At 41.6% G+C, this 16,278-nt stretch overlaps 1 protein-coding gene across 1 annotated transcript in view; it reads right to left on the reverse strand.

The window, feature by feature from the left end:
• Positions 1–15,475, reverse strand: part of lratd1 (LRAT domain containing 1) — a 17,826-nt gene extending 2,351 nt beyond the window's left edge. The window contains exons 1-3 of the mRNA XM_045721216.2: positions 15,305–15,475; positions 14,184–14,356; positions 1–166 (exon numbers count right to left, since the gene is read on the reverse strand). The exon at positions 1–166 is cut by the window's left edge and continues 2,351 nt beyond it. Coding sequence (XP_045577172.1) covers positions 1–166; positions 14,184–14,312 — 295 coding nt within the window. The 5' untranslated portion in view covers positions 14,313–14,356; positions 15,305–15,475. The remainder of the gene's footprint in view (positions 167–14,183; positions 14,357–15,304) is intronic.
• Positions 15,476–16,278: the final 803 nt, after the last annotated feature.

A 16,278-nucleotide genomic window follows, 5' to 3' on the forward strand; every position in this document is an offset into this window, starting at 1 on the left:
AAGTTTTGGCGGTGTAAACGTTCAAGTCCTGGTTTTCGCGGAGCTTGGAGAAGATGCATTCCTGGGAGCAGAAGGCGGAGTACTCCAACTCGCTGACCGACCCGGGGCCCTCCTGGCTGGCGCAAGGGTAACTGCTTCCACCTCCTCCTCCTCCTCCGTCGTCCACCTGGAATCAAATTCATCAATCAATCAATCAAATCATCAATCAATCAAATCATCAATCAATCAATCAAATCATCAATCAATCAAATCATCAATCAATCAATCAAATCATCAATCAATCAATCAATCAAATCATCAATCAATCAATCAAATCATCAATCAATCAAATCATCAATCAATCAATCAAATCATCAATCAATCAAATCATCAATCAATCAATCAAATCATCAATCAATCAATCAATCAAATCATCAATCAATCAATCAATCAAATCATCAATCAAATCATCAATCAATCAAATGTATTTTCAATCAATCAAATGTATTTTCAATCAATCAAATGTATTTTAGAGATATCCAACCTAAAACCCCCAAGAGCAGGCAAAACGAATCAAAGTTTGTCATTAGTGATGGGTCATTCGCGAATGAACAGTTCTTTTCGGTAAACGTCGGGAAGCGAATCACATCGGTGAAAGAGTCGTTCATTTGGCTCCCTGATTGGCAGACTGCTATACTGCCTCTTTTTCTTTATTTTTCTGCTCAAAACAACATGTTTCTGCAGATTAATTACAAATGATTCTCTAAAATGATTCTCCTAAGAGGGTGAGTCCTCACTGCAGAAACAATGCATAGTGGGAAGAGCTCGTCAATCCGGTCCGTGCTGATTTTTCAGTGCCTGAAAAAAAAGGCACTTTTTTATTTTTATTTTTTACAATAATTTGGCCGGGTAAAAATGTATTTAAATGTGCATTTCATGATCTGACATAATGGTAGCATGAGTAGACCTACAAACTCAGGGTTACAAAACCCCTCAAGCTATGAACTGGGGTCAATTTGACCACAGAGGCATATGTTTTATCATAGGCTAAATGTAGTTTATTCAATTATTCAAATAAATCATTGTTTAGACTTTCTATATCAATTTGTAATAATTATTTTTTTTTTTACAAATGTAAGTAATTTGGGATCATTTTGACCCCAGTTTAAAAAACACCACATTTTTCCTTTAGTAATTTGAAAGATAGGACCTTTATTTGAATATAGGATTCTCTGGAGACATAATAACAAGTTATCCATACCACCAGAGGGGGGGGGGGACATGGAGGGGGGGGAGATGGAGACGGGGGGGGGGGCATGGAGGGTGGAGGGGGGGGGGACATGGAGGGGGGGACATGGAGGGGGGGGGACATGGAGGGGGGGGGGACATGGAGAGTGGAGGGACATGGAGGGGGGGGCATGGAGGGTGGAGGGACATGGAGGGGGGGACATGGAGGGGGGGGGGGACATGGAGGGGGGGGCATGGAGGGGGGGGCATGGAGAGTGGAGGGACATGGAGGGGGGGACATGGAGGGAGGGGGGACATGGAGGGGGGAGGGACATGGAGGGGGGGAGGGACATGGAGGGGGGGGACATGGAGGGGGGGACACATGGAGGGGGGGACATGGAGGGGGGAGGGGGGGGACATGGAGGGGGGGAGGGGGGGGGGGGACATGGAGGGGGGAGGGGGGGGGGGACATGGAGGGGGGAGGGGGGCGGGGCATGGAGGGGGGGACATGGAGGGTGGAGGGTAATAAGTACTGTATCAGTGATTTAGACCAGATAGACAGATCATCTGTAGAGATACAACTCCCCATGTCCTCTCATGAGATTGGACTTTTCTATACAACGTGTACAAAACCCCAAAATTACCTTATTTATGTGCATATAAAAATCTGCCAATGGTAAAGATGGTCGTCCATTGGGTTAAATACTTGATAGAACTGCAATACAGTACTCAGATACTGTCACGAGCGTCGTAAGGATTGGACCAAAATGCAGCGGGTACATGAATGCTCATATTTACTTTATTGGAGAACACGACACAAAACAAGAAAACGAAATAAACGAACGACAGCTAAACAGTTTTGCAGGGCTAAAAATACAGCAGTGCAAAAACAACTTCCCACAAAAGACAGGTGGAAAAAAGAGGCTCCCTAAGTATGGCTCCCAATCAGCAACAACGATGTACAGCTGTCCCTGATTGAGAGCCATACCAGGCCAACACAAAGAAATACACAACATAGAAAGAACATAGAAATACAAAAACATAGAACCATACCCCCAAAAAATCCCCGACAACACAGAACAAACACACCCTCTGCCACGACCTGACCAAACTACAATAACAAATAACCCCTTATACTGGTCAGGACGTGACAGATAAACAGAGAGCTGTATTGGATGTTGATGAGAAATATACACAGGCGTGATGATGACCGAAGAGAATGCGGTCGACATTTGATGGTGAGGTATTCCAGAACAAAAGGACTTGGTTCCTGTAGGTTATGACCAAAGACTAGTTAATAAGGAAACAAACCCCTCCACCGTTCATTTTCCCAGGAGAGTTACGTATTATGATGTTAATACGGAGAACCCCGCTGGCTGTATGGACAGGGACAATACACCCTGAGAGAGAGAGAGCCATGATTCTGTGAAACAGAGTATGTTACAGTCCCCGATGTTTCTCTAGAAGGAGTTCTTCGCCCTGAGCTGGTCTACTTTATTGTTCAGGGACTGAACATTAGCGAGTAATATACTCAGAAGTGGTGGGTGGTGTGCACGCCTGCTGAGTTGGACTAAAAGCCCACTCTGTATTCCTCTTCTCCGTCAGCAGCGTCTTGGAGCAGCCCCTGGGATGAGTGGAAATGCCTTGGGGGGGGGTGGGGGGGGGGTGGGGTACGAACAAAAGATCCATTTCAGGAAAGTTGAATTTCTGGTCAAAATGCTGGTGAGCGACCCATCGACCGAATTTCAAAAAACGTATTTTTGGCTGTAAGTAATAACGCAAGAAAGGTTAATTAATGTAATTAATGTAATTAATTAATGTAAGAAAATTACACACAAAATAATACTTGAGTTTACTGAATTTATCGAGTTTATAGGCAATCCATAACTAAATTATTATGGTGGGAGAAACCCCACCTCTTTAAGGAATACCTGGGATAGGATAAAGTAATCCTTCTAACCCCCCCTTAAAAGATATAGATGTACTATTGTAAAGTGGTTGTTCCACTGGATATCATAAGGTGAATGCACCAAATTGTAAGTCGCTCTGGATAAGAGCGTCTGCTAAATGACTTAAATGTAAATGGAAACGTATGGAGACTTAAACATGCATATGGCTAAGGTGTATGTAAACGTGCTTTCACATGTACAGTTGAAGTCGGAAGTTTACATACACCTTAGCCAAGTACATTTAAACTCAGTTTTTCACAATTCATGACATTTAATCCTAGTAAAAAATTCCCTGTCTTGGGTCAGTTAGGATCATCACTTTATTTTAAGAATGTGAAATGTCAGAATAATAGTAGAGAGAATGATTTATCTCAGCTTTTATTTCTTTCATCACATTCCCAGAATTTTGGCCCATTCCTCCTGACAGAGCTGGTGTAACTGAGTCAGGTTTGTAGGCCTAATTGCTCGTACACACTTTTTCAGTTCTGCCCACAAATTTTCTATGGGATTGAGGTCAGGGCTTTGTGATGGCCACTCCAATACCTTGACTTTGTTGTCCTTAAGCCATTTTGCCACAACTTTGGAAGTATGCTTGGTGTCATTGTCCATTTGGAAGACCCATTTGCGATCAAGCTTTAACTTCCTGACTGATGTCTTGAGATGTTGCTTCAATATATCTACATAATGTTCCTCCCTCATGATGCCATCTATTTTGTGAAGTGCACCAGTCCCTCCTGCAGCAAAGCACCCCCACAACATGATGCTGCCACCCCCGTGCTTCACGGTTGGGATGGTGTTCTTCAGCTTCCAAGCGTCCCCCTTTTTCCTCCAAACATAACGATGGTCATTATGGCCAAGCAGTTCTATTTTTGTTTCATCAGACCAGAGGACATTTCTCCAAAAAGTACGATCTTTGTCCCCATGTGCAGTTGCAAATCGTAGTCTTGCTTTTTTATGGCGGTTTTGAAGCAGTGGCTTCTTCCTTGTTGAGCGGCCTTTCAGGTTATGTCGATATAGGACTCGTTTTACTGTGGATATAGATACTTTTGTACCTGTTTCCTCCAGCATCTTCACAAGGTCCTTTGCTATTGTTCTGGGATTAATTTGCACTTTTCGCACCAAAGTACGTTCATCTCTAGGAGACAGAACGCGTCTCCTTCCTGAGCGGTACGACGGCTGCGTGGTCCCATGGTGTTTATACTTGCGTACTATTGTTTGTACAGATGAACGTGGTACCTTCAGGCGTTTGGAAATTGCTCCCAAGGATGAACCAGACTTGTGGAGGTCTACAATTTCTTTTCTGAGGTCTTGGCTGATTTCTTTTGATTTTCCCAGAGACACTGAGTTTGAAGGTAGGCCTTGAAATACATCCACAGGTACACCTCCAATTGACTCAAATTATGTAAATGAGCCTATCAGAAGCTTCTAAAGCCATGACATCATTTTCTGGAATTTTCCAAGCTGTTTAAATGCACAGTCAACTTAGTGTATGTAAACTTCTGACCCGCTGGAATTGTGATACAGATCATTCTTAGTTAAATAATCTGTCTGTAAACAATTGTTGGAAAAATTACTTGTGTCACGAACAATTCTAGTGGGGATCGGCGTCCCATCAAAGGGACAGTTTTAAATCATGCAGCACCGTGTGTCACGATCGCAGATTTTAGAGAAACAACAAATGTCGGTACATAGAAGTGTCTTATATCGGCTGAAAGCTTAAATTCTTGTTAATATAACTGCAGTGTCCAATTTACAGTAGCTATTACTGTGAACAAATGCCATGCTATTGCTTGAGGAGAGCTCCTAACAACAAAACACTTTTTTTCACCGTGATAGGTTTGATAAATTAACTTACTTAACTTTAATTGTACTTACTGTACATTCTGAAATCTTGCTCTGATTTATCATCCAAAGGGTCCCAGAGATAACATGAAGTGTCGTTTTGTTAGATAAAATCATTTTTCATATCTTAAAAAGGTCCATATAGCATGCACGATCGATTTTGTATTTCCACTCGTTCAATTTGCAAAGAAAGGTTTCTGTGAAAATCTCACCCTAAGCGTTGTTTCAACCAGTCAAATTACGTTCCTATTTTTTTTTTATATATATATTTTTTTAATTTATCCATTATTTTACCAGGTAAGTTGACTGAGAACACGTTCTCATTTGCAGCAACGACCTGGGGAATAGTTACAGGGGAGAGATCCTAGAACGTAACCAGACTTCACTATTTCATTAGGGGTGTAGTATATCCTATAGGACACCATATTTGGTCAGAGAGCGACGCCTTCATGGCACGCCAATGACGCGGGCGGTCTTCACTTGATTGACTGTAACTTTTTTCAAATAAGCACCAATCGGGGTAGATAACCAATGAGCTGGGCTTTACGGGAGTATGCGGAAAACCCGTATCTGTCTCAAAATGTTGCCGCTAACCTTGTGCGACAGCAAGCCTTTTCCTTTTGGGCAAAAATTACAAGAATATGGAGAGTTATGAAGTTATGAAAACTGGGCCTTTTGAAAATGTTGAACTTACAATATGGCTACTAATACTGGAAAAGCTAAATCAAAGTCCAAGTATACAGATTTGATGATATTCTTGCAGTTAAAATGTAATGAAAATGTAAATGTCTGTACCTGGGTGACTTCACACTAAATGTCACGTAGTTTGCTCATACTTCAAGTTATCAGTCTGAAATTTTGCACATACACTGCTGCCCTCGTGTGGACACCATCGGAATTAAAACCAGTGTGATGGTTAGATTTGGGACCTTTCTGTTGCATTTCAAAGATGGTGGTAGAAATACAATAAAAACTGTTGGTTTTTTCTTTGTATTTTCTTCTACCAGATCTAATGTGTTATATTCTCCTACAATCAATTCACATTTCCACAAACTTCAAAGTGTTTCCTTTCAAATGGTACCAAGAATATGCATATCCTTGCTTCAGGGCCTGAGCTACAGGCAGTTAGATTTGGGTATGTCATTTTAGGCGAAAATGTAAAAAAAAAAATGGGGGCTATCTCTAATTAACAAGAAATTTGTGGAGTGGTTGAAAAATGAGTTTTAACTTAACTTCCGACTTCAACTGTATTCTAGTCATAATTAATCCTATATATCTACTGTCTATACACACCATCCTATATAACTACTGTCTATACACACCATCCTATATAACTACTGTCTATACACACCATCCTATATATCTACTGTCTATACACACCATCCTATATAACTACTGTCTATACTGTCTATACACACCATCCTATATAACTACTGTCTATACACACCATCCAATATAACTACTGTCTATACACACCATCCTATATAACTACTGTCTATACACACCATCCTATATAACTACTGTCTATACACACCATCCTATATAACTACTGTCTATACTGTCTATACACACCATCCTATATAACTACTGTCTATACTGTCTATACACACCATCCTATATAACTACTGTCTATACTGTCTATACACACCATCCTATATAACTACTGTCTATACACACCATCCTATATAACTACTGTCTATACACACCATCCTATATAACTACTGCCTATACACACCATCCTATATAACTACTGTCTATACACACCATCCTATATAACTACTGTCTATACACACCATCCTATATAACTACTGCCTATACACACCATCCTATATAACTACTGTCTATACACACCATCCTATATATCTACTGTCTATACACACCATCCTGTATAACTACTGTCTATACACACCATCCTATATAACTACTGTCTATACACACCATCCTATATAACTACTGTCTATACACACCATCCTATATAACTACTGTCTATACTGTCAATACACACCATCCTATATAACTACTGTCTATACACACCATCCTATATAACTACTGTCTATACACACCATCCTATATAACTACTGTCTATACACACCATCCTATATAACTACTGTCTATACACACCATCCTATATAACTACTGTCTATACACACCATCCTATATAACTACTGTCTATACTGTCTATACACACCATCCTATATAACTACTGTCTATACACACCATCCTATATAACTACTGTCTATACACACCATCCTATATAACTACTGTCTATACTGTCTATACACACCATCCTATATAACTACTGTCTATACACACCATCCTATATAACTACTGTCTATACACACCATCCTGTATAACTACTGTCTATACACACCATCCTGTATAACTACTGTCTATACACACCATCCTATATAACTACTGTCTATACTGTCTATACACACCATCCTATATAACTACTGTCTATACACACCATCCAATATAACTACTTTCTATACACACCATCCTATATAACTACTGTCTATACACACCATCCTATATAACTACTGTCTATACTGTCTATACACACCATCCTATATAACTACTGTCTATACTGTCTATACACACCATCCTATATAACTACTGTCTATACTGTCTATACACACCATCCTATATAACTACTGTCTATACACACCATCCTATATAACTACTGTCTATACACACCATTCTACATAACTACTGTCTATACACACCATCCTATATAACTACTGTCTATACACACCATCCTATATAACTACTGTCTATACTGTCTATACACACCATCCTATATAACTACTGTCTATACACACCATCCTATATAACTACTGTCTATACACACCATCCTGTATAACTACTGTCTATACACACCATCCTATATAACTACTGTCTATACACACCATCCTATATAACTACTGTCTATACACACCATCCTATATAACTACTGTCTATACACACCATCCTATATAACTACTGTCTATACTGTCTATACACACCATCCTATATAACTACTGTCTATACACACCATCCTATATAACTACTGTCTATACACACCATCCTATATAACTACTGTCTATACACACCATCCTATATAACTACTGTCTATACACACCATCCTATATAACTACTGTCTATACACACCATCCTATATAACTACTGTCTATACACACCATCCTATATAACTACTGTCTATACACACCATCCTATATAACTACTGTCTATACTGTCTATACACACCATCCTATATAACTACTGTCTATACACACCATCCTATATAACTACTGTCTATACACACCATCCTATATAACTACTGTCTATACACACCATCCTATATAACTACTGTCTATACACACCATCCTATATAACTACTGTCTATACACACCATCCTATATAACTACTGTCTATACACACCATCCTATATAACTACTGTCTATACACACCATCCTATATAACTACTGTCTATACTGTCTATACACACCATCCTATATAACTACTGTCTATACACACCATCCTGTATAACTACTGTCTATACACACCATCCTGTATAACTACTGTCTATACACACCATCCTATATAACTACTGTCTATACACACCATCCTATATAACTACTGTCTATACACACCATCCTATATAACTACTGTCTATACACACCATCCAATATAACTACTGTCTATACACACCATCCTATATAACTACTGTCTATACACACCATCCTATATAACTACTGTCTATACACACCATCCTATATAACTACTGTCTATACACACCATCCTGTATAACTACTGTCTATACTGTCTATACACACCATCCTATATAACTACTGTCTATACACACCATCCTATATAACTACTGTCTATACACACCATCCTATATAACTACTGTCTATACACACCATCCTATATAACTACTGTCTATACACACCATCCTATATAACTACTGTCTATACTGTCTATACACACCATCCTATATAACTACTGTCTATACACACCATCCAATATAACTACTGTCTATACACACCATCCAATATAACTACTGTCTATACACACCATCCTATATAACTACTGTCTATACACACCATCCTATATAACTACTGTCTATACTGTCTATACACACCATCCTATATAACTACTGTCTATACACACCATCCTCTATAACTACTGTCTATACACACCATCCTATATAACTACTGTCTATACACACCATCCTATATAACTACTGTCTATACACACCATCCTATATAACTACTGTCTATACACACCATCCTATATAACTACTGTCTATACACACCATCCTATATAACTACTGTCTATACACACCATCCTATATAACTACTGTCTATACACACCATCCTATATAACTACTGTCTATACACACCATCCTATATAACTACTGTCTATACTGTCTATACACACCATCCTATATAACTACTGTCTATACACACCATCCTATATAACTACTGTCTATACACACCATCCTATATAACTACTGTCTATACTGTCTATACACACCATCCTGTATAACTACTGTCTATACACACCATCCTATATAACTACTGTCTATACACACCATCCTATATAACTACTGTCTATACATACCATCCTATATAACTACTGTCTATACACACCATCCTATATAACTACTGTCTATACTGTCTATACACACCATCCTGTATAACTACTGTCTATACACACCATCCTATATAACTACTGTCTATACTGTCTATACACACCATCCTCTATAACTACTGTCTATACACACCATCCTATATAACTACTGTCTATACACACCATCCTATATAACTACTGTCTATACATACCATCCTATATAACTACTGTCTATACACACCATCCTATATAACTACTGTCTATACTGTCTATACACACCATCCTGTATAACTACTGTCTATACACACCATCCTATATAACTACTGTCTATACACACCATCCTATATAACTACTGTCTATACACACCATCCTATATAACTACTGTCTATACACAGCATCCTATATAACTACTGTCTATACACACCATCCTATATAACTACTGTCTATACACACCATCCTATATAACTACTGTCTATACACACCATCCTATATAACTACTGTCTATACACACCATCCTATATAACTACTGTCTATACACACCATCCTATATAACTACTGTCTATACACACCATCCTATATAACTACTGTCTATACACACCATCCTATATAACTACTGTCTATACACACCATCCTATATAACTACTGTCTATACACACCATTATGTACAAAACATTAGGAACACTTTAGTAATATTGAGTTGCGCCCTATTTTGCCCCCAGAACAGCCTCAATCTATCAGGGTCACGTGACTCTACAAGGTGTCAAAGCGTTTCCACAGGGCTGCTGGTCCCATGTTGACTCCAGTGCTTCCCCACAGTTGTGTCAAGTTGGCTGGATGTCCTTTGGGTGTTGGACCATTCTTGATACACACACAGGAAACTGTTGAGCGTGGAAAAACCCAGCAGCGTTGCAGTTCTTGACACACTCAAAACGGTGCGCCTGGCACCTACTACCATACCCCGTTCAAAGGCTCGTAAATATTTTGTCTGTCCCGGATCACCCTCTGAACGACACACATCCACGTCTCAGTTGTCTCCTTCTTTAAGGCCTCCCGAGTGGCTCTGAGGTCTAAGGCGTCATTACAGACCCAGGTTCGATTTCAGGCTGTGTCACAGCCGGCCGTGAGCTCGAAGACCCATGAGGCGGCGCACAATCGGGCCCAGCGTCGTCTCGGTTAGAGGAGGGTTTGGCCGGCCGGGATTTCCTCGTCCCATCGCGCTCTAGCGACTCCTCGCTGGGGACGTCTGCAAGCTGGAATGGTGTATCTTCCGACACGTCGGTGCGACTGGCTTCCGGGTTAAGTGAGAAGTGTGTCATTGGTAGTAGGTTCCAAGCATTACTCTCGATCTTCACCTCTCTCCAGAGTCCGTAGGGGAGTTGCAGCGATGGGACAAGACTGTAACTACCAATTTGGGATATCACGAAATTGGGGAGAAAAAAAGGGGTTCAAAAGTACACAAAAAAATATATAATAATTACATTTAAAAAATCCTTCTTTAACCTGTCTCCTACCCTTCATCTACACTGATTAAAGTGGATTTAACAGGTGACATCAATACGGGAACATAGACTGACCAGGTGACATCAATACGGGAACATAGACTGACCAGGTGGTCATCAATACAGGAACATAGACTGACCAGGTGACATCAATACGGGAACATAGACTGACCAGGTGACATCAATACGGGAACATAGACTGACCAGGTGACATCAATATGGGAAATATAGACTGACCAGGTGACATCAATACGGGAAATATAGACTGACCAGGTGACATCAATACGGGAACATAGACTGACCAGGTGACATCAATATGGGAAATATAGACTGACCAGGTGACATCAATACGGGAACATAGACTGACCAGGTGACATCAATACGGGAACATAGACTGACCAGGTGCCATCAATACGGGAACATAGACTGACCAGGTGGTCATCAATACGGGAACATAAACTGACCAGGTGACATCAATACGGGAACATAGACTGACCAGGTGACATCAATACGGGAACATAGACTGACCAGGTGGTCATCAATACGGGAACATAGACTGACCAGGTGACATCAATACGGGAACATAGACTGACCAGGTGACATCAATACGGGAACATAGACTGACCAGGTGACATCAATACGGGAACATAGACTGACCAGGTGGTCATCAATACGGGAACATAGACTGACCAGGTGACATCAATACGGGAACATAGACTGACCAGGTGACATCAATATGGGAAATATAGACTGACCAGGTGACATCAATACGGGAACATAGACTGACCAGGTGACATCAATATGGGAAATATAGACTGACCAGGTGACATCAATACGGGAAATATAGACTGACCAGGTGACATCAATACGGGAAATATAGACTGACCAGGTGACATCAATACGGGAACATAGACTGACCAGGTGACATCAATACGGGAACATAGACTGACCAGGTGACATCAATACGGGAACATAGACTGACCAGGTGACATCAATACGGGAACATAGACTGACCAGGTGACATCAATACGGGAGCATAGACTGACCAGGTGACATCAATACGGGAACATAGACTGACCAGGTGACATCAATACGGGAACATAGACTGACCAGGTCACATCAATACGGGAACATAGACTGACCAGGTGGTCATCAATACGGGAACATAGACTGACCAGGTGACATCAATACGGGAACATAGACTGACCAGGTGACATCAATACGGGAACATAGACTGACCAGGTGACATCAATACGGGAGCATAGACTGACCAGGTGACATCAATACGGGAACATAGACTGACCAGGTGACATCAATATGGGAAATATAGACTGACCAGGTGCCATCAATACGGGAACATAGACTGACCAGGTGACATCAATACGGGAACATAGACTGACCAGGTGACATCAATACGGGAACATAGACTGACCAGGTGACATCAATACGGGAGCATAGACTGACCAGGTGGTCATCAATACGGGAACATATACTGACCAGGTGACATCAATACGGGAACATAGACTGACCAGGTGGTCATCAATACGGGAACATAGACTGACCAGGTGACATCAATACGGGAACATAGACTGACCAGGTGACATCAATACGGGAACATAGACTGACCAGGTGACATCAATACGGGAACATAGACTGACCAGGTGACATCAATACGGGAGCATAGACTGACCAGGTGACATCAATACGGGAACATAGACTGACCAGGTGACATCAATACGGGAACATAGACTGACCAGGTGACATCAATACGGGAACATAGACTGACCAGGTGGTCATCAATACAGGAACATAGACTGACCAGGTGACATCAATACGGGAACATAGACTGACCAGGTGACATCAATACGGGAGCATAGACTGACCAGGTGACATCAATACGGGAACATAGACTGACCAGGTGACATCAATACGGGAGCATAGACTGACCAGGTGACATCAATACGGGAACATAGACTGACCAGGTGACATCAATATGGGAAATATAGACTGACCAGGTGCCATCAATACGGGAACATAGACTGACCAGGTGACATCAATACGGGAGCATAGACTGACCAGGTGACATCAATACGGGAGCATAGACTGACCAGGTGATATCAATACGGGAACATAGACTGACCAGGTGACATCAATACGGGAGCATAGACTGACCAGGTGACATCAATACGGGAACATAGACTGACCAGGTGACATCAATATGGGAAATATAGACTGACCAGGTGCCATCAATACGGGAACATAGACTGACCAGGTGACATCAATACGGGAGCATAGACTGACCAGGTGACATCAATACGGGAACATAGACTGACCAGGTGACATCAATACGGGAGCATAGACTGACCAGGTGACATCAATACGGGAACATAGACTGACCAGGTGACATCAATATGGGAAATATAGACTGACCAGGTGCCATCAATACGGGAACATAGACTGACCAGGTGACATCAATACGGGAACATAGACTGACCAGGTGACATCAATACGGGAACATAGACTGACCAGGTGGTCATCAATACGGGAACATAGACTGACCAGGTGGTCATCAATACGGGAACATAGACTGACCAGGTGACATCAATACGGGAGCATAGCTTTCACCTGGTCAGTCTATGTCATGGAAACAACAAAACTAAGCCATATTTTTGGTGAATTTAATGCCTTTTTGTCAATAAAATGAAGTACATTTAAAATGTTAGTTTAAATGGCAGTAGTTTTTACCCCATGAATATTACTAAATTATTATTTACTTCAAAATTCTGAAAACAAAATGATACTAATAATCAAATGATGATAAATTATAGTATTATTTTTTTTTTTCTTTACAGAATATGTAAATTAATAAGATATACATAGATATTTTACTATAATAGTTTTTTTCCCCCCTGAATAGTTTATTGTTATGGTCAAATTGACCCCAGTTGGTAATGAATGTGTCACAATATGTTGGTAGCTTGAGGGTTAAAGCGATACCATTATGTTTCCAACGTGGTCCCCGATAGAATACGACACAAAGATAGACAACAGTAAATGATATAGAAACATCCACCTCTTCCTCTTCGTCGGAGAAGAAGTAAGCTACGCCGACCCTTAGCTCCTCTTTCTCCGCTCCGGACGGATCGCCGGTCGGCAGCTCGCTGTAGCTGAGATGGGTGATACGGTCCAAGTGGTTGCCCATCAATGACGAGGCCCCGACAGAGGAGAGGCATGGAAATACGGTGTCTGGGGTAAGGAGGGAAGGAAGGAAAGAGAGTGGGGGGGGAGACAGGAGGGAGAGGTAGCGAGAGAGAGAGAGAGAGAGAGAGAGAGAGGGGAGAGTGGAAGGGGAGAGAGGTGAGAGAGAGAGCGAGAGCGGGGAGAGAGGGAGAGAGAGGGAGAGAGGAAGGGGAGAGAGGGGAGAGAGAGAGAGAGAGAGAGGGGAGCGTGGAAGGGGAGAGAAGGGGACAGAGGAAGGGGAGAGAGAGAGAGAGAGAGAGAGAGGGGAGAGAGGAAGGGGAGAGAAGGGGACAGATATGTTACTGTGCGGAAAGAACAGTCAAAACCAAACCCACAATAGGCTCCACAACTCTGGTCGGATAGCAGCTACACAGAAACACAGCGGTATCCAGTACATTCATGTAACAGCCAACAGACACATAGTGAGGTAAATGATCAACACACTCGAGTTATTGAGCCCAGTTCGCTTGAAAGACGAGAAAACAATCAATGATTTAGTCCGTCGTTCTCATCACATGCCTTTAGCTAATCATACCCTCTGGTGGGCTGAATGATAAAATAGCAGCGCTGGATAGAGGGGGAGAGAGAGAGAGAGAGAGAGAGAGAGAGAGAGCAGCCAGGAAAATAGAAAGATAAAAACACAACAGAGAGAGAGAGAGAGAGAGAGAGAGAGAGACAGAGAGAGAGAGAGAGCGCAGCCAGGAAAAGAGGCAGATAAAAACACAACAGAGAGAGAGAGAGAGAGAGAGCGAGAGCGAGAGAGAGAGAGATGCAATCTCCAGTCTTCCACGGAGAAGAGAAGTGTGCTCCGACAGAATACTTCAAGATGTATTATCCTTGACCAGTTTGGATGCACCATGGATGGGGGGGGGGGGGGGGGGAGGAAAAAAATAAAGGCTAATTTAGAGCCCATAATGCACCAGGGAAAAACACCGGAGTAATAAAAGCAGTTACCCAGGTAACGGTTATATATCCTGTTGTTCCATCAGTACCGCTAGCTCCACGGTCTTCTCCACTCCCTTCCTCTCCCTGTCTTTTCTATTTCTCCCTCTCTCTCTCTCTCTCTCTCTCTCTCTCTCTCTCTCTCTCTCTCTCTCTCTCCTTCCCCTGTACACTCCCGCAGCCCTGTGCGCTTTACTAGTGTTGACCGGGATCCTCGCGTCTTTAAATACCCATCGGAGAGAGCTCCGCCTTTCAGCCGCAGCATCTGCCCATGACGCAGCCCATTGGTCTTTAGGGGCACTTTCCCCACCATCCCCGCTCGGCCAATCAGAAAGGCCAATCCTCACGTCATTCAAGCCGGGCTCCAATAGCGTGGTCGCAGAGCACGGCGTGGTGATAGGGATTGGTTAAGGGTCCTGCAACACTACAGGTTAACTACCCAAACACAGCGACGGGAGCGTCGTTTTCACCCGAAGCTCTATATGCCTGTTTTTGCGTAAAAAGTGTAGCGGTCTTTACTATGGCGTGATATTGTTGTCGGAGGAATGAAGAATACTAGACAGACAGAGTTGTTATTGTTGCTGTTGTTGTTATATGGGAGGAGGAAGCCAGACAGAGGGGCTAAGAAACATGCTGCTACTATATTATATTACCCTGCTAACATGCTGCTACTATATTATATTACCCTACTATATTATATTACCCTGCTAACATGCTGCTACTATATTATATTACCCCTGCTAACATGCTGCTACTATATTATATTAAACTGCTATATTATATTACCCTGCTATATTATATTACCCTGCCTAACATGCTGCTACTATATTATATTACCCTGCTAACATGCTGCTACTATATTATATTACCCTACTATATTATATTACCCTGCTAACATGCTGCTACTATATTATATTACCCTGCTAACATGCTGCTACTATATTATATTAAACTGCTATATTATATTACCCTGCTATATTATATTA

Source organism: Salmo salar, chromosome 06 (genome assembly GCF_965601325.2).
Source record: "Salmo salar chromosome 06, fSalSal1, whole genome shotgun sequence".
NCBI lineage: Eukaryota > Metazoa > Chordata > Actinopteri > Salmoniformes > Salmonidae > Salmo > Salmo salar.